The sequence below is a fragment of the Botryllus schlosseri genome, chromosome 7, assembly GCF_051294905.1.
Source record: "Botryllus schlosseri isolate E-star chromosome 7, Bs_hap1, whole genome shotgun sequence".
NCBI classification, from domain to species: domain Eukaryota; kingdom Metazoa; phylum Chordata; class Ascidiacea; order Stolidobranchia; family Styelidae; genus Botryllus; species Botryllus schlosseri.
In genome coordinates this window covers 10933350-10952567 of record NC_137242.1, presented here as the reverse complement: position 1 = coordinate 10952567, position 19218 = coordinate 10933350, and the positions used below count along the sequence as shown (strand labels likewise).

Sequence of the window (19218 nt, the reverse complement as noted above, 5' to 3'; positions counted from 1 at the left end):
CACCATGGGGAGATCGCAACACAAAGCGATACCTTTACATCAGAATCTCCGCCGTTGATAACTAGCTCTTACGAATGCGATTACCGCTTAGCGCCAATTGGGGCTGAGCTAAATGGAGTATTTCATTGATTGTGTATTAGGCTTCATGCATCACTCATCGTGACGTCATAAGAATATGGATGATGTGGAAAATTCCTGTAAGTACATTTTCTGCGAGCACAAGCAAAGTGATACTAGCTGTCCACCAGGTCAAAGATAATATGGTAGTTTTTAGACTATAGCAGTGGGGGGACTACGGTCAGATGATACTGATATAAGGACGACTAACATGTTTCTACAGCAGCCGTTGAAAAATATGATACTTGGAAATTTATCTTAACACCTGTTAACGACGTATATCTAGTCCTAGAATAAGTTTCAAAGTCATTACCTACTTTGCAGCACATGAAACCAGACAATACATACCAAAATAGATCATGATAGACGACTTCAGCCTACTCATAGCAGGTTTAAAAATCGGTCTTAACGAGGCCCAAATTTTCAGGGAAAGCAGCCACAGTATTGAAATTGACTTCGGTCAGAGCGATGCAGATAAAGCTCGAGTGCATAAGTCAGCTTTTTGAAAACTATAATCAAATTTCATGCCAAATTAAGCCCCTTTTATGGCAAACATGACTGCAAACGTCGGTATGGAATGAGTGAAATATAGCCTACAATCAAATTTTCAAATATGCATTTCAATAGGCATTATCAATTTTATTAAAGCACCAACCAAGTTACTTTACAGGTGCACTTTAAAGGCCATAACTCTGACTAGAGGTTAGCAATAGATTCACAGTAATGACATCTATTTGCAGAAAGAATTCAAAAACAGTCAAATCTGAAACAGTAAACAAAACAACAGTGTCTACTTACATACACATACTACCAATATTGTTATCTTCTGTGCATGTAATTGCACCATTTCTCATTCTTCTGCGAAATGGACATTTAAGCACTGAAAATAGAAATTATTATTGATCAGCCAAGGTTTCAGAAAAGCAATGGTTTTCAATACTAGCTATAGACTGGATTGGAAGACAGCTTCTCCTTGCAACAGAAGCTGCATTTTTGTTGCATATCTCTTATCAGAGTAAACAACATCTCGTATTTGAAACTCTTCTCTGACAGATAATATATCCTTTTTAAACGGCATTTTTACAGCCCCTTATAGTAACGTTGTGATAGACCTTGATAGAAGGATGCGTACCCGTAGCACAAATATTGATAACACCAAGCAATGAGTAACCAAATTTCCAGCATTTTTATACCCTCTTATAACAACATGTGATATGTCTAAAAAGGAGCAGCTGCAATATTGTTGACATCAAGCAAGTCGTGGAAAAATTTTAAGAGTTTTTTGAATAGAAATAGGCTCAGCCTAACTGCCACTCTAATTCATGTATAGATGGGAGATTACATTGGTAGCCCAGTGACTGATAACATGTTGTACTAGATGGCTTTTCAGACCATTTTTGGAATGTGGTGAACTACTGCATTTTCCACATTATTACTCAGCATCTCATCGCATTCAAAACACAGTTCGGGTCAAAGTTCGGGTTGTAATGACTCGAGTCATGACTCGACTCGAGTCACGATTTTTTGGTGACTCGACTAGACTCGAGTCATTATCTCAAAATACGCAACAAAATGACACGACTCGATTTTGATTCGAGTCATTGCGCATGACTCTCACCAAGTCATATGACTCGAGACTCTGACGGCCAAGAACGACATTTCGTTGGAGTTTTGCAGAATAGTAAAGTTACAAAACTATTGGTATTTCGTCTATGAGTACCAGTACTTGTAAATTCGACCAGAAACAGGTTAAAAGTGAAGAAATTTAGTGTATTATGAATGCGAAGGATTCGATATCACCGAGCAGAGTTGTAAAAATTAACAAGACTTCAAATCAAAATTGGACAGTCAACACAATGACTTGGACTTAAGTCATAACACTATGACTTGAGTCGGTGGTGCATTGAAAATAACTCGACTTGACTTGAGTCAAAACTATAAAAGTGAGATTTACTTGTGACTCAGAGCCTTGAGACTTGGTTACAACCCTGGACAAAGCAGTCGGAATTAACACGAAGTAGAAAAAAAGTAATAGCATATATGGCTACTCAGTTGCAAGAAGTATCGATTTTCAAGATGCGACAGAATCAATTCAAATAGAAGTAAAAAGTGAGAAGGCTTGAAGTACTGTAAGTAATTTCAAAAAAGTTTTACATAAACGAGGCATTTCATACTCAAAGTAGTCAATCGAGGTGGCTACTTTCAAAATCGAAACATGCACCAACACAAATTGGCTATTGTCAATGCAAGTACTTTCGAAAAATATTCCTTTACCATGTAACAGGGGCTATTTCCCTCGATGTTCATGACAATTTTACTCGTAAATTGATGCAATCATACCCCGAAGCTACTTTCTACTTTACCAAAGAAGTGGAAGTAGTTTAAAATTACTTGTGTAGTGCGAGTAAGCGACACCATCTTGAGGACTTCGATACTGATCATCTCTGGGTTTCTAGGCATCTAGGTATCTCAAGGGCTAGAATACTGTATTTACCTGAAAATAGCTACTGGTACTGGAGTGAAAATGCACAATGTTACTTCTACTGGAAATGATTAACAATGATTGCATAATTGACCATAATTGGCACGCAGCTGTAACCTACTTTACACCGTCTTCATTCCAACATCTCGTACTTACGCAGGCATCTAGGCATTTTTGTGTTCCATCTTCCTTGCAACGAGCACCTGAGCCTTGGTGTGCCAGATCGGAAATATCCCTCGTCGCACGTGAATCTAAATATCGGGTCAAATGCGATAGCTGAAAGCCAGTACTTCGAAGTCTGCGCATTAGGGTTGTTCGAAAATAACTTTTTTCAGGATTCCGGGAATTTACAGATCAAATTGGTAGGTCGTCTAAAAATAATGCCGCACACCAAATTTGGTTCAATTCCAACCAGTAGAAGCCGATGCAGAGCCAACTAAAATTCTTCAATTTATTATAAAATATTGAAATTTTTTTTTCAAATTTTACTGTCAAGCCCATGAAACTGTTGAGTGCAAATACGATAATAAATTCAAAATTTTCAAACTCCTGCGCTTTCACATCTACCAATTGGAATCGAGCCAAATTTGGTGTGCAGCATTTCTCTAGGCGACATAACAATTCTATCAGTGAATCCCCGGAATCCGGAAAAAGAGTTATTTTTAAACAACCCAACTGTGCAGTGCGCAATGCATCAAGACTTACCGGCACACGCTCTTGTATAAATTGCCATTGGTGCATGTCATAAATCCTGCTTCCGAAGAGAAATCCAGAGCAGGACAGGTCATAACTGCAGAGGTGAAAGAAAAAATAAAATTGAGTCAAAAATTTTCAGGTACTCGACCGCCTATCCCAGGGTTCTTGACATGTTTTTAGCGTGTACCTGTAAATCTTTTTGGGTGTATGCTGAGCCCCTAACCACAAAATTTGGGAGGCTGATGACTTAAAGAAAGGGCATCACTAAGGTGATTATTTTTTGACTTGATAAAATAAATCAAATATTTGTCAAAGTTGTAACGTTCAAAAATTGATAAAAATCTACATTATCTTGGTGTTTTAGAGGTTGCACTGTCTGTGACTAATCAAACAATCCATAGAATGTTGATAAGAGAGGAATTTACATTGGCGAGGTAGGAAATTCTCACTCATTCACAACTTGAATTTTATTTATTTGCCACCAGAAATTTAAATTTGTTTAACAATGCCACACGGACTGAACATCAAATCGACTAATCGTGGACTGAACATAGTAGGGTCATTATGCGTAACTACAATTATTATTTGTACGCAAGGAAGCTACATTTTGCTGTAGATAAAATTGGAAAAATTACATCGTTTGAAACTTGCGGAAATGACAACTACCTTGGCATTGCGGTAACGGGTTACTCCATTGTCCCGTAGGTTCACACTGACTTCTTTCGTCTCCAATCATTCGAGACCCGGTAACGCATCTTACGCTGTCATGTGATAAGATTGGTAAAATGCCAAATGTGATATACTGAGGTGTCAGCAGATAGTGAACTCACGTGCAAATGCTGCGAATTAAATTCCGTCTTGAACAAACAACTTCACCTTGCGCTACTTGCCCACGGTCGGGACACACGATTCCTTAAAAGTAGTGTTAATGCAGGCTACATAGGTAACATACGAATCGATGTAAGTCAGGAAAATTGCAGACATAAATACATCGGAAGGTAGATATGTACATTACTTACACTCTGGTATAGATGTACACTGTACACCTTTCTTGAAAGGGGTTTTATACATAGCAACTGTGAAGTTCAATCACAATTTTGAGTGCATATTTAGTATTTTTGGATTATATTCCCCTTCAGATACACCGTTGTGATTTAGACTTCACCGTTATGAACTGATTGTTCACAAAAATAAAACGATAGAAAATAATTGGTCAAAACTTCACAATAACGATAGACATAAGAACATCGAAAGCTGACTTCCGGCAAGCCGCAAAAAAGGGTGAGTCTTATAGATAGTAATTTTGAAGTTCAGATACAATTCACTTCCAAATTTCATCATTCACTGCAAATGTTAGAAAATCATTTTTATGCAAACTTCCCCGTTCTAGAAAGGGTGTGTCTTGCACATAGAACCTATGGAGTTTAATTTCAAATTGCTTCATATTCTTTACTCACTACAAATATAAGAGTATTGTGTCTTCAAACTTTGAAAATTTGGTGTAAAAAATAAGATGTAACATGCAGATGCATCTTTTACACAAGTGCTTGTAACACACTCACTTTCACAGGTTGGTAACGGTGCACTCCATTCCCCACTGGGCAGGCATTCACTCACATCAGCTCCAATAAGCCTCGTTAAACGCACACATGAAGCGCTAAGGAGAATTAAAGAATGATGTTGAGAATACTTTAATACATTACATAGCAGCTTGAGATACAGGCCGGTAAAGCACCGGCCAATAAAAAGCGGGTTGAAATAGAAATAAACTGTAGGAAACAAAAACAAGTTACCTACAACTGAGCTCAAGATCAGTGTTATTGGTAAAAGTCATCTCACGTCGTTGGAAGGGGCCGTTCACACTTTCATTTGTGTGCTTTTGAGTTGACTTTTGTCAAAATACACCAGCCAAGGCTGTGTCAACAAAAAGAGTTTGTGTACCATTTGAAAATAGTACATTGAACGCTCTTGTATTCGAAATTTCATGCTGGTGACATCATATTTTGTGATACGATTGTTGATACACGATGTTCTTTTGCATTCTCTACTAGTTGCTGACGATTACCCCTGACGAGTGTCAGCCGAAAATATTTGGGCTCATTTCAATATGAATATACCATTTAATTGTATATTGAAGTTCTGTACCTCCAAGAAGCTGTTAAAAGTGATCTGTGATACATTCAGCTCCATCAATGCATTTTGGCATTGCTCTTATCCCTATGTGGAATGTAAACTATGGCATTTAGAGCCGTGTATGCCTATCAAATTAACATAACTTATCTGCAAATAGCTATCATATACCGGCCATATCAAGCTAAGTTATTCATAAAATATCGGATATCCTTCATTCTGTACTTGTTTCAAATTCAAATATTGGGGGAATTGTGTAATATGTACATATTAAACCAAGTAAGATTTAGGAACTATGAAAAGGATTAAGCAGCAGAAACTTACGTGCAAATGCTCCCTACATAGGAATTATCAGTGCATGACACAGTGCCTCCAGCAAATTTTCCTCTTCGTGGACATTGCAATCCTGCAAGTAAACAAAGATATGCTAGTTGCAAACACATGCTATACCCTGGATAGAGGTGATAATATTGGTACTCAAGTAGAAGTAATGTAGTAAATGGAAGTACTCTGAAAACATTACCAATTGAGCAAGTAGTAGAAGTAGTTAAAAGTAGACATACCGCGTTACTGACTACCTGACGCTCGGCATGCACTTGTATACTGCAAAGAACCAAATTAAGATGAGATTTTGGAATCTTTCAACGGTCAATCGTTTGAAATTACAAGCAAAGTTGCGGGATGCCTTTACACATCAACACAAACCTGCTATTACTGCCAGAAGCAGATGAAATCTTATGTTACCATGATACAGGGACTATATCAATCGGTTATCCCCATCAGACTTGGACAACTAGATAATTCTAGTTGTCTAATTTCACTATATTAGAGCAAAATGCCAATAATCTATTCTAATCTAATTTGTGAACTGTTTCTATGCTCTAATTCTAATTCTAATCTAGTTGTTGAAATGTTTCTATGCTCTAACTTTAATTATAATCAAATTTATTGTTCTCCTGAAAATGCCTATTTGTCTGCGGCATTTTGCAGCGAACATATCCCTCTCGTGCAAGGAAATCCATGTAGTGCCGAGCCGCCATCGCATCACTTACACCGTACAGAAATAGTATTTTTAGTGCGACGAATAACAGCCATGCTGGCATGGTAGCTTGTAGTCTGCGAACAATATTCTAGTTTCGATCACAAACAGAACAGCAGTAAAGCTTGTTCACTTTCATGCCCGCAACTACAACTAGAAAAAAGAGGATGACTGCTTCAGATTTAACCAAAGAAAATATATTAGAGGATGAAGCGGAAAGATATTTCGCAGCACAGAGTGATAGCATGGCCTGTGATGCTTCGAGTTACTGGAAAAGAGAAATAAGTTTGCCTCATCTGGGGGCTGCTGCTGCTCGAAAACTCGTAAGCATGACTGCAACATCAACTCCACCGGAAAGAGTTACAGCCATGCAGGAGAACAGTATAGTGCATGGGTCGGCAACTCAAAACGGGTCGTGGGTTGCTTTTCAAAATTTGTAGAGGCTACGGGCCGCTAGAATGCATGCGATATCGAGACATACAGTTAAGCAATCATGTTTTTAAAACTTTACGTTAGTACAACGCCGTGCTCACTAACATCGGCGATGGGCCTGGTTACCACAAAAGAAGTGATATTTCAATAAAGTATTACAAATACAATAAGAAATATCATGATCATAAACATTATTTTATTTTGAACTATGAGCTGCACATGCGCAATTGTGCATGTGTTTGCCTGTGCGCGTCAAGGCGATATGCTGATTCATATCAGCTGACTCCCCATCGACGGAATGCTGTTTCAGCTAGTGAGGAATAGTGTTGTTGGGCGCAGGAGAATAGCTTTATTCAAAACAACAGCAATAATTTGAAACTGAAATCAATTTCAACATTCCAAAATGCTTTAGTTCGAGTTCTTCCAAATTCACAAATCAGATCACCGGCCACCAAATATGACCTCGCGGGCCGCGTGTTGACTGTTGATGACCCCTGGTATAGTGCAAAACGAGCAGAGCTTGGTATAAGGACATTGACCATTCTCATGGTTACGGGAATTCACTGTGGCTTGATATGAACTGAACATTTTGCTTCATTTATTTCTCATTCATAATTTAATTCAATTTCCGAGTTTTTGCGAAGTCAATAATTCTAATTCTAATCCAATTTGAAAAAAACTGTGTAGCTCTAATTCTAATCTAATCTGGAAAAAGCTGTGTAGCTCTAATTTTAATTCTAATCTAATTCGGAAAAATTGAGTAGCTCCAATTCTAATTTTAATCTAATTCGAATAAAACTGTGTAACTCTCATTCTGATTCTAGTCTAATTCGGAAAAGCTGCAAATTTCCTAGTTGTTCAAGTCTGATGCCCATAGGTACATTTGGGAGAGTGATGCAAATCTATCCAGTAACGAATCTGCACTTTTTAAAATATTATGTTTCAAATCTAGCACTTTGTGAATATGCTGTGGGTTGATTACAGAAATGTCATTTCCGCCACTGTGAATAGCTGTGGTATGGACAATCGAGGCTACAAGGCTTCCACGGTGGTAAAACAGTAAAATTTTCGTACATAATATAACTCTCAGAGGAAAAGAGAGTATCATTTCAGTACTTGAAAAAAATTGTCTCTCACTAGTCTACTCGAAACATTTACAAATGATTTGGATTCCAGTAGTCGAATCGAATGAACACATACAGGATGTCAACCCCACTTACTGACACACTTGGGAAGCTCATTGCTCCAACGTCCACCTTCTTTGGTCAACAAGCAGATGCTCTCCACAGGTCCAACCACGACATGACCACTGTGACATTCGGCTCTAAATTTTGGACAAACATGCCATTAAAATATAGAAATGGGTCTTTATAAGGTCTGCTACTTTATGCCGGAGGGAATGAAGATTAAAAACGCAATATCATCACATGACAATAAATATTTTTCCATTTGGTTAGAGAAAGACTTAAATGTCCAATGAATTGGTCATCCAGAGTACATGGGACATTCCATGGATTGCATAAAATCTACTACTGATATACCAAACTCAATTTGGGTCGGATAGACTCCGACCATTCGATTGCTTGCGGGCAAGACCACTCAAATGATGCCATAATTTTACCTTCAAATCAATGCCTTTGTTTTACAGTACATGGATCATTATCAAGCCTATAGATAACATATAACATGGCGTATTATCAGTGCTTTATTCTAGCAACAATCCTAATTCACAAATAATGAAATTAGAAAAAATAGAATGATTCACAGATTGGATACGGTCATAAGCAGTGACTTTCAGCTGGCGAACAACAGCAATTTAAGTTGTTATATTTCTATGCTCCTTTTGTTTAATTTCTGATGCAGTGTTGGCCCTGGGTATGTTTTGTGTTTTGTGAGGAATACAACAGATTTGGCTGTAAAACCTGGAAATTTTACTCATTATTATTGAATCACCATACGGTTTCCAGGAATACGATTTTATGCTCACGGCAAATGAGGTTATGGAACCACCACACTGAACAACCTCACCACACTAACATATTTTCAAACTGCACATTTGGTAGACAGAATTATTCCAACCAGTATTGGCTTTTTAAGATGACACCTATCTAGTCAGAAGTTATAATGCAGTGTGGGTTGTGTGGCCATATATATTTGCAACCTCTAGGAGCACTGTAACTTGAATACAATGGATTAGCTTTGACAGTTTGCCCTAGTTCTAGCTCATCTTTCCATTGAATACTTTGCGGTCCATGAAAAAGTTTCCCTAAGCTGTGAATTTGATATCAATGCACGGAACAGTTATTAATGGTGAATAGAGCAAAGACCCATATTGATGCCAAACAAGTATAATGTTGCATATGAGCATGTTCAAGATTTGCAAAGAGATGGAAGCATTTGATTTGGAACTGTTCCTTATTAAAAATCTTGAATTTTGATAAAACCGTGCTGGATAATACTTGCTTTTTTTCATTTACTCAGCATTACATCATGAGCCGGATGTCATAACATGCCTGACTCGCAAGATAAAGGAGTGATTCAAACAGTTTTGTAATAATTGTGACGAGAGTAGCAGATTTTCCTATTAGACCTCGGGACACGGTAACCCCAGATTATTCCATTACAGTCAAACACAATATAGACAAATCTGACGATATTGTGAAATGCCATCACTATCACAGATTCCTAAACAGTACACAGCAAATTCCGGTTGCATGTAAGTTTGTTTTCAAACTTCATTATCTGATTCTGAAGATTCAATTTAGACTTTTGAAGGGTATCATTACGCTACAATGCAAACGCATTGTTTCTGTAAAATTTAAGCGTAATCAAACCTTTCTCACAAGTAGCCACGTACGTCAGAAGCATGTTGACATTACAAAACATGTGTAAGCATTGAGAGGATTACAAGCATCTTCGTTTTTAACAACTCAAAAAATAACATATCAGCACACATACAGTTTTGATAAAATACATGTTTGTCTTACTGTTTGTCATACTGACCGACAAGATAGCATAATGGTGAAGCGTCCGGCTTCTTGATCGGTAGGTCGTGGGTTCGATCCCCGGCCGGGTCAGACCAAATACCTGATTAGTAACACTGGTATCCATGACTTCCCTGCTTGGCGCTCATGCATTACTGGGATAGCATGGAGGGGTGGTGCATGACTTAGAAAGCCGTAAAGGCTATATCTGCACTTCCTTGTCCAGCGGCATGTGCACATCATGCACTTATGGTATGCATATTAGGGCTCTTCAAAAATGACTTTTTTTCTCAAATCGTACTGGCTACTTGATACAATTGTTAGGTTACCTAATTTAAGCCTACACACAAAATTTGGTTCAATTCCAGCCAGTAACCGCTTTGCTACAGGAGAAGAAAGTTTCTATTTATTATATAAAAATAAATAATAAATAATTTGAAAATTTTCTGTTCACCCCATGAAAGTGTTAGGCTGTCTATAGAAACGATCCTCACCAAATTTGGTTCAATTCCAACCGGTGGAAGCGGAGGTATTGACGTCGAAAAATTTTGATTTGAATAAAATAGTATTTACGGTGAGCACAACTATAATAAATAAACAAAGAATCGGTCACCGTAAATACTATTTTATTCAAATCCAAATTTTTCGACGGCAATAACTCCGCTTCCACTGGTTGGAATTGAACCAAATTTGGCGAGCATCGTTTCTATAGACAACCCAACACTTTCATGGGGTGAACAGAAAATTTTCAAATTTTTTATTATTTATTTTTATATAATAAATAGAAACTTTCTTCTCCTGTAGCAAAGCGGTTACTGGCTGGAATTGAACCAAATTTTGTGTGTAGGCTTAAATTAGGTAACCTAACAATTTTATCAAGTAGCCAGTACGATTTGAAAAAAAAAGTCATTTTTGAAGAGCCCTAATGCATATGCAGTGCACAGATCGTGTGTATGTGTATCATGAGTCGGTGTATATGCCGCAAAAACATCAAGGACAAAAATACACTATGTCCTTTCCTTTTACTGTAAGAAACATAAAGAACTTACTGACAAATACTTCCTAGTTGGAAGCCAGTTGAACACACGATATCTCCGCTTATGATGGTCCCTCTTGGCACACACTGTATTTCTGAAGAGTTGCAATGGGGTTCATTAACTAGATAATAACTGATTGCAAACTTGCATCAAACCTACCTTCACAAACTGGAAGGTCATGACTCCACTCTCCGTTGTCTTGACAATAACTGACCGGGATTCCGTCTCTTCGTCTGTCATCATCGCATCGAGCTCTATAAATATAATGATTTGCACGAATGCGTATTAGTAATAGGGTCGAAAGAGTTTCTAGAGTATCAAATCAAAACGGTCAACAAAATTCATAAGTTCTTGTCGAGAATATCAAATTCCATTGTTTTGAATTTAATGATGCCAAACGATTGCACAAAACACACACATACCAATAAAGTACAGTAAAATTGATGTATATCGTGACAGGAAATGATTAGGGATTCATCATTGTGCACATTCAGAAATTCATTCATGCGTGCCAAACATGGTTGAATAACGGCAGTCAGTATTTTGTTGAATTCTTTTGAATACCTTTCTTCCTTGCCATTTCACCAAGAAAACAACATTTCTGTAAAGTGGGGAGGCTGTATTATCTATTAAGCTCAGTATCATATTTCCCAGTTGGAAAAAGAACAGAGTTCGATTCGGAACAGTGTCATTTTGTACATATAAATGGCGAGCTGGAATTTACTGTATATCTGAACTCATTAAATGTATTTAAGAGTTGATATTTTAATTCCCAATAATTTCATTGGAAGCAATATTGCTTTATTCAGAAAGTCTCATAACGTAAGTACACAAATTGCCAACATTCAATTAAGTTCCAGTCAGCTACCTGCACCGACTTTGGGCAAAGCGTCCATTTGAGCATGTTGTAGTACCACCGACCACTGGCGCCCTCTCTGGACACTGAGCAGCTGAAATTCAAATCGCATTAGAGCTTACTTGAAATATGCACACCAGTACCAAAGATTGTCAAAATATATTTGTGAGAGCACTAATCTCATGAATGGATTTTGCTTGTCATCTTGATCTCAATATCTTACAAATCAAAGCAATTATTTCAGCTACTCCAAAATGTTTTACATACAGGAGAAGCATTTTATTTCTTACGTTGGCATGACGGTTCTCTGGGAAAGATCCAGTTTCCATCATTCCCACACGTTATTCTATCAGTCACGCCAGCAGAATACCCAGGCCAGCAACGCGGTCTAACAAAAAGAAAACCAAAGCAATTAATCAATGTATAATGAAACTGTATTCATGTACATTATTATACAAGAGTGGACTGCAGATTGTTCAAAGGAATCGATATACCGTCGGGTGGCATCAAAGTAGCTTATGTCCATCTTTCAAATGTTGAGATCCGTTTTTCAAATTGATAGAAAATCACGTGTTTGTAAAAATGTTCATGTTTTTCACATTGTTTCAAAGTTAACCATGGCCAAGCTATGGCCGAAAGAGAATGAAAACTTAACAAAGTTAATTTTCACAAAGCTTTGATTCCACAGCTTTACACATGGAAAACAGATGAGTCACAGATTATATTACCACATAATTAATAGGCCTAGTTAAAGTTCAATTGACAACACAAGAAGAACTTCAAGTATTTGACAGCGATACCTAATTTGCACCTGCACTTTGTTTGGAAAGTTTTGAAGGTATAACAATAACATCGTCACAAGTGGCATCAAATATCAAGAATACTCTTTGCAAGCTTATGAAAAATAATGCTGCATAATGTAAGATGATAATGTGTGAATATTTACAATACCCAATAGGTGACTGACTTAAATATGGATTTCAGGACTACAGTGATGGTAGTATGATTCATTCAGCTCGGACTTATCATGTGACCCTTAACAAGAGGTAATGGCACAAAAGCAGCTATAGGAACAGAGATTCAAACGAAACCAATTTTGGCAAAGTATGAGTTATCAATTGTAATTTTCAATATAACAAGTCAGCTGTACTGGTAGGTATGGTGTATTCATAACAAAGAAAACGCGGGAGATTCAAATTACACAACACACAGAAAAATGTGTGGATGAAGAAATGACAGTAGATACAAAGGAACAATTTATTTTCCGTTGATTCCAGCGAAGATAAAGTTTGCCTTGGAAATCACAGTGAACATGACAGCATCGTAAGTACTGGCACAGAATCGATTTTTCATTAGATGTTGACCTATCAATGAATTGAATGCTGTGACTTGGTTATAGTAACTAGATTTGGTGACTTCTCTGCACAGAAAAGCAAGATCAGAGTGGTCGACTGGCTGATTAAACATAATATGATATTCATATGGTAAAATTTATAGTGATTGGAGTTTTCCCTGTGCTCGACAACGACAAACATGATACCTAAATGCCGGATGCGCCAATCTCAATCCAGTAAAGTTTTTGGCAGACTTTTACAACTCTGATACTGCATAATTAAAGTATTCACGATTTTCTTGCGTAAATGAACATTGTAAATAAATGGTACACTATGGTTACTCACTTACCTACATACACTTCCAATACGATGTCCATCCGTACAGCTGTACCAGCCATATCTCAAAGGTTTCCTATCACAATATACATCTGAAATTACATTGTTTCTTGTGTATTCCAATGCAGACTAGGTTGTCAAGTGATCAAAATCTAGCTAGGTCAAAGCTGGTCAATGCAGTCAATTATGCAGGCCTATCGTATGTATGCATATGGGGGGTTTATGGTGCTTAGCAACAATGGCCTTATGTAGCAAACCAAAGTGTTGCAAGTATGTACATTCTATGAGCCTACTGAATGGCATGTATTGCTACTAAGGACCAATTTTAAGCCATTGTCAGTCATATAAGAGCTCTCTTGTCTGACACAGGCCATTCCATAATTTCACTTCTGGAATTGTTGTCAATCAATCCAAAATCAAAATCAACTAGACAAAATCCAAAATTAGAAGAAACGATGTCTTAATTCAAGCACTGTTGAAACTGAGGTTGTATAAATTATAAGCAAGCAAGTCCGAAAAGCCGAGGTACATTACTGAAGTAGCCTATCCACGTAATAAATTTGATTTTCAACAACTTATGCTTCCTTTTTCAGCAAATGTTTGATACTGCACAATTCACACCTTTGTATAGGCTATAGCAAACATATGATAAATGGTTCAGAAAGACGGCTAACCTGCACATCGGGGTAAAGGGTGACTCCAAGTTCCATCGCTTCGGCACGCTGTACTGGTTGCCCCCACCATATTTGTATTGCCATTACAAGTGACTCTAAACGATTTAAATTTCCACTCACAGAATTTCCACTCAAATCAATCACAAACTAACATACGGTATATTTAAATCAAGATATTTTACAAGTGATTCAATGTTCCTCAAAAAATAGCAACAACACCCTGCTATCAATATCTCGTTAGAGCAAACACAAGGCCAGAACAAGTTGTTACTAATACTAATGTCATAAAGGGCATGAAAACAGTGGTGGGATTAAAACAGATTGTTGGGCGATTCTATCACAAAAGTCAAATTTGCAGCCAGTTTTGTTACAAAACGGGATTGACAGTCACCAGTAATGCTAACTGGTTTGTTGATCTCATAAAATTCTGTTAATCGGTTATATGGAACTGGTGAGAACCGACTGAATCAGACAGCTGCTTAAGGAATATAAACAAACTACTGAAGTAGCAATAAAGAGTATTTGAAGATGACGGCCTAAAAAATAAATTGCAATAATTTCACAATGCATATATATCATTTATTCAGAGGTGCAGTTTGTTTATTCAACAGGTTCAACAAAGTCACATTCCTCAGTGATTTCGAAACCATTTGAACACAATCATAGTGATTTAATTGAGTACTTGGAACAATTAGCAGTCTGTTTCATTATTGACCAGTGGCCAATGACCACCCTGCATCCATCATCCTAATTTGGCATCCAGGAGTGAGTACACTGCAAATTGATAGAATTGAATAACAATATTTTATTGATTTCATGCGGATGTGAGGCACATGTTGTAGGTACAAAATTCATTTAGTCAATATTTTTCCACATTTGGTTGGACAATGCGATGCTTTTGCATTTTGCTGTAAAAATCCATCTGCTACTATGAAAGGCTGCATTTCCGAATTGTGTTACCATAACATCCCACACAGATATAATTTTACTGTTCATGAATAGGGTGTAAATTATCAAAAACATGGTTCTATGATATCCTGCATCTCTTCAAATTTGTTTGAGATTGCATCATTTTTTATTTATTTCACTAAATGTAGGCTACCTGCATAGGATTGAAACTTGTACATAATACTTTAATTTTATCAATTAAAATATATTTCGACTACAATATTGCTTTTAAAGACGTCTAGTCTTTATTAATATAAACACAGCTTATCAAAATCATCGGTTCAGGTGAGTTTCGAAACTGTAAGGGTCTGTGAACTTCAGAATTTTTCGAAAGGGGTACAAAATTAAAGAAGTTTGGAGTCACTAATTTACATATTATCAATTTATCATATAACGTGCATAAAATTGATACACATGATGAGTACACGAGATCCATCCCAAGCAAATTCACCATCAAATTAAAGGAGGAGCAACCATATTCATATAACAACTTACAGGACGACCGGAAATCCAACTAACTCACAATCACCATCCCATCAGAACACATATTAGAATGAAAAAAAAGAAAGCCAATCCTACTGGACTTTGTTATCGGCAAACCATGAACATGAAATTAATGAATAGACGGCCTTACGTGCAAATGCTTCCAATATTTCTTCCGTTTGTGCAAGATAACGAGCCACCACTGATGAAACTAGGTAATGAAGTACAGCCAACTTGCCCTAAGAAGCAATTGAAGAATGTTATTAAATAATCACCAGAAAAGAAGCCAAAAATGTCAGAAAAATACTTTCAGAGGTAGGCTATATAAGCAATTAGGTAAGATTTGGAATGCAACACAAGTCAAATTCGAGGAGATCAATCAGAACTTCTATTCGTGCAAATATCGGTACATGCGGTCTACTGGAACAGGGAAATCAGTTTTTCTCATAATTTTGTCTCAGCTTCATACTAACGGTCTTCGGTTGCGGATTATGTCAAGGATTGGTTTGTAATGGAAGATTGAAGAAGTCAGTTACACATTAAGGTGTATAAGGTTCCTTGAACCGGAAAAGTGGAACCGAAAGAAACAAATCAGAATGAGGAATAGGACCAGCTCAATCAGACCAATATAATAGGACATTGCCAAGAGTTGAAGAAACATCGCTCACCGAAACAATTCTCAGATGCTACGTTACACTCATCTGTATAGCAACAGCACCGACACACTGAATTGAAGTCATCAGGGTTGCACTGGCTGGGCGACCAGGCGGCTCGTGGATTCTGTAAAATCACAAAATATCTCGTTAAAGAAAATGTCGAAATTCAAGCAAATTACATGAAATACCATTCGTTTTCAGTAATGAGACAACTCGACTATTGGAGAGTATCCAATTAATGTCAATAAATTTCGACGAATTGCATATAAATTGAATGATCGTGTTCCAACCGAATCCTCCAATTCTGATCACAAGGAGTTAACTATCAGGAACTATTACAGCGTATGTAGTTTTGACATCTTTCACAATGTGGACTTGATGAGGACATTACTGTATTGTGCATTGCTAGATCACCATTGACCTTCAACCAAGGGTGGGATTCAGTTTTTGGTCACCCTTTTCTATCACAAATGTCAAATTTCAGTAAGTAATTAAGGCAACTCGACCTGATCGGAGTCATTTTCTCAAATACAGATGCGCAAAATGACTTGACTCGAGTCATGTTGTGCATTGATTTGACTTGTAATGGAGTAAGTCATTACGCACCAATCCATATGGATAAAGACATATTCAAACAGAAACTGTATTATCTGTTTGAATAAACCTGTTAAGACTAGAGGGCGCTAAAGTAGTCATCTTTGGTACTCAACTAGAAGTAAAAGTAATAACGTAAATTCATACTCAAGTAAAAGTTGAAATATCCATAAAGTTATAAAGAAGCTATAAAGCTATAACTATAAAGTTAAGATTGACTTGAGACTAGGACCTTTGTGACTTAATTATAATCCTGAATTAAGGTCTGAGATTTTTCCTGATGACGAATTATCCCGTACCGCTATTTTGATATGAATATGGCTTTTATTATCCTGCCCATAGGCACCGTAACACCAATGCAATTGCAAATTACAATTATCTGATAGAGCAAATCGGGGTATTGAATATTCATTGTTACTATCAATATTGCAGTTGTTTCAACATTCAGTATCACACAGGTTGAATATCACATGAAGATTTCGACTTTACAGTTACTCACATCTCACTGAAGAGTGAGCCCAAAGATTTGAACCAAACTAATGCCGGATTACAACTCAATTGTAGCCAATACGGACACGCGGCAAATAGGCCTTGCAAAACGTAAATGACAAGTTCAATAATCTCCAACAACATGTCTTTGGGGAGAATGTAATTATAAATTTGTGAACCGACAAAGAATTTTGGAACTGTCCGTCACTGTTACATGTTTTACAAATACACTACGAGAGATACATAATCCTACAATAAAGCCTGCGCGAATGACCGGAGAATAGCGGAACAGTAAGTGCACTTGACTTTGACACATGCATTTCATGTGCACTGGCGCAGTAATGTGGCTGCAATGCGAGGTTTCCCGTCTCACTTCAAAGATATCCAATGATATATTAACCTCCTCAATCTCTGTGTCAAGTTGATTTTACGGTAACCTGCATTTCTTGCCGAAATATTACTTTAGGATATTATTGAAATAAACCGTAACATCTGACGTTGAAATAGATTTGCACATCGGGGTTTTTGATTACCGGCTTCCAGTCGTGACAAGTAAGCATCACTGTTAACAGCCTGTGCATGATCGTTTATCGTACCGTAATTATGCATTTGCAGTGACTCACTTGAACATAGTTATCGTCGCAAGCCTTTGACTGCTTGCAATGTTTGTACATTCTCAAAGCTCCGTTCCATCCTTCGTGTCTGCGTAGCTCGATATGACAGGCATCCTAAATCGAGAGAAACATGATAACATTGCGTAATCGCTAAGATCGCGCACACGAAATTTGAACGTTTTATCGCAATTTACAAGCGTATCATAACAAATACAGCTTCTAAATTACTTTCAACCGGTATCAGTTCCGAAACCTTGATTCATTTTAATCTTTTTAACAACACTGGAAGCGATTTGTTATACTCTACAGTTAATTTGTTGGTTAAAATCGAAATACGGCGTGTTACGATAATTTGACGGAACTTATTTTATATAATATTCAGTGAATAATCTTGAAACGCATCTATATACTGTCGCATTCCAAAGTCATCGAAAAGATAGAATTTAAATTGGATTTCCTATTCACAAAAACAAACTTATCTTTATCAAGACCAGATGTAGAATTGATGTATTAGTTTCCTACGATATGCAACTTTACTCGCCTCGTTAAAATCACATTCTCTAACTGTGCCATTTGCCCTGCACTCGGACTCTGTGGATACACCGGAACATTCCAAACAACGAATCGCTGCAAAATCAAAATTTTATGTACAAAGTTCTCTTGGGAACGAGCAGTCAGCGAAATGACATGCTTCAAAAGAAATATGGTGAACGAATGTTCAGAAACAATAATGATAATTTGACGACACCGCGATGCGACAATGCGAGAATTGATTGATTTGTCATTTTCGGTCGCACTCGATGACTGCATGCTGCAATACAGCCGATTTGGGAACGATATAACTCTGGGTAACTATAAATGCCAAAAATTGGTTGTCAATGTAATGTTATCTGATGACTGGCAAAATCTTATTCTAAACTCAGCGCATTGCTATCAACAGGCTATTCCTGTTCGCCTGCATTCCGATCAGTTAACTATTGCTGTTCGAACAGAATCGGGCCTGAGTCAGACGGATGCTTATAAAAGAAAGTTGGTCGGTTGCAAGTACGCATGAACATTGAACAACCTCTTTTAGCTCATTTGAATATCGCGGAGTTATCTCAGACTCATAAACCTGAATTCTCTAATATGCATATTAGACAATTAGCACATCCCTACCTGTCGCAGACTGACATAGCATCAGACCTAAAAAGGCCGCTACCAAAACTGTGATCTTCATGCAGCAATTTATTTAAAAAACCGCGCTACAGTTCTCTCAGAGGCTGTGACTGGGCGAATGATATGTACATAAAAGCATAGTAACGTTCATTCCGCTAG

The 19218-nt window shown here is 37.3% G+C and overlaps 1 protein-coding gene across 1 annotated transcript in view; it reads right to left on the bottom strand.

Moving 5' to 3' along the window:
* LOC145443020 (P-selectin-like) overlaps positions 1 to 19218 on the bottom strand; it is a 28072-nt gene extending 8854 nt beyond the window's left edge. Inside the window, exons 1-19 of the mRNA XM_080321003.1 lie at positions 19060 to 19218; positions 18443 to 18528; positions 17911 to 18015; positions 16217 to 16328; positions 15700 to 15787; positions 14118 to 14212; positions 13457 to 13535; positions 12064 to 12161; positions 11786 to 11867; positions 11077 to 11171; positions 10930 to 11011; positions 8117 to 8220; positions 5750 to 5831; positions 4858 to 4952; positions 4126 to 4207; positions 3962 to 4056; positions 3305 to 3389; positions 2756 to 2850; positions 916 to 997 (exon numbers count right to left, since the gene is read on the bottom strand). Of these exons, the coding sequence (XP_080177129.1) occupies positions 916 to 997; positions 2756 to 2850; positions 3305 to 3389; positions 3962 to 4056; positions 4126 to 4207; positions 4858 to 4952; positions 5750 to 5831; positions 8117 to 8220; positions 10930 to 11011; positions 11077 to 11171; positions 11786 to 11867; positions 12064 to 12161; positions 13457 to 13535; positions 14118 to 14212; positions 15700 to 15787; positions 16217 to 16328; positions 17911 to 18015; positions 18443 to 18528; positions 19060 to 19120 (1703 nt within the window). The 5' untranslated portion in view covers positions 19121 to 19218. The remainder of the gene's footprint in view (positions 1 to 915; positions 998 to 2755; positions 2851 to 3304; positions 3390 to 3961; positions 4057 to 4125; positions 4208 to 4857; positions 4953 to 5749; positions 5832 to 8116; positions 8221 to 10929; positions 11012 to 11076; positions 11172 to 11785; positions 11868 to 12063; positions 12162 to 13456; positions 13536 to 14117; positions 14213 to 15699; positions 15788 to 16216; positions 16329 to 17910; positions 18016 to 18442; positions 18529 to 19059) is intronic.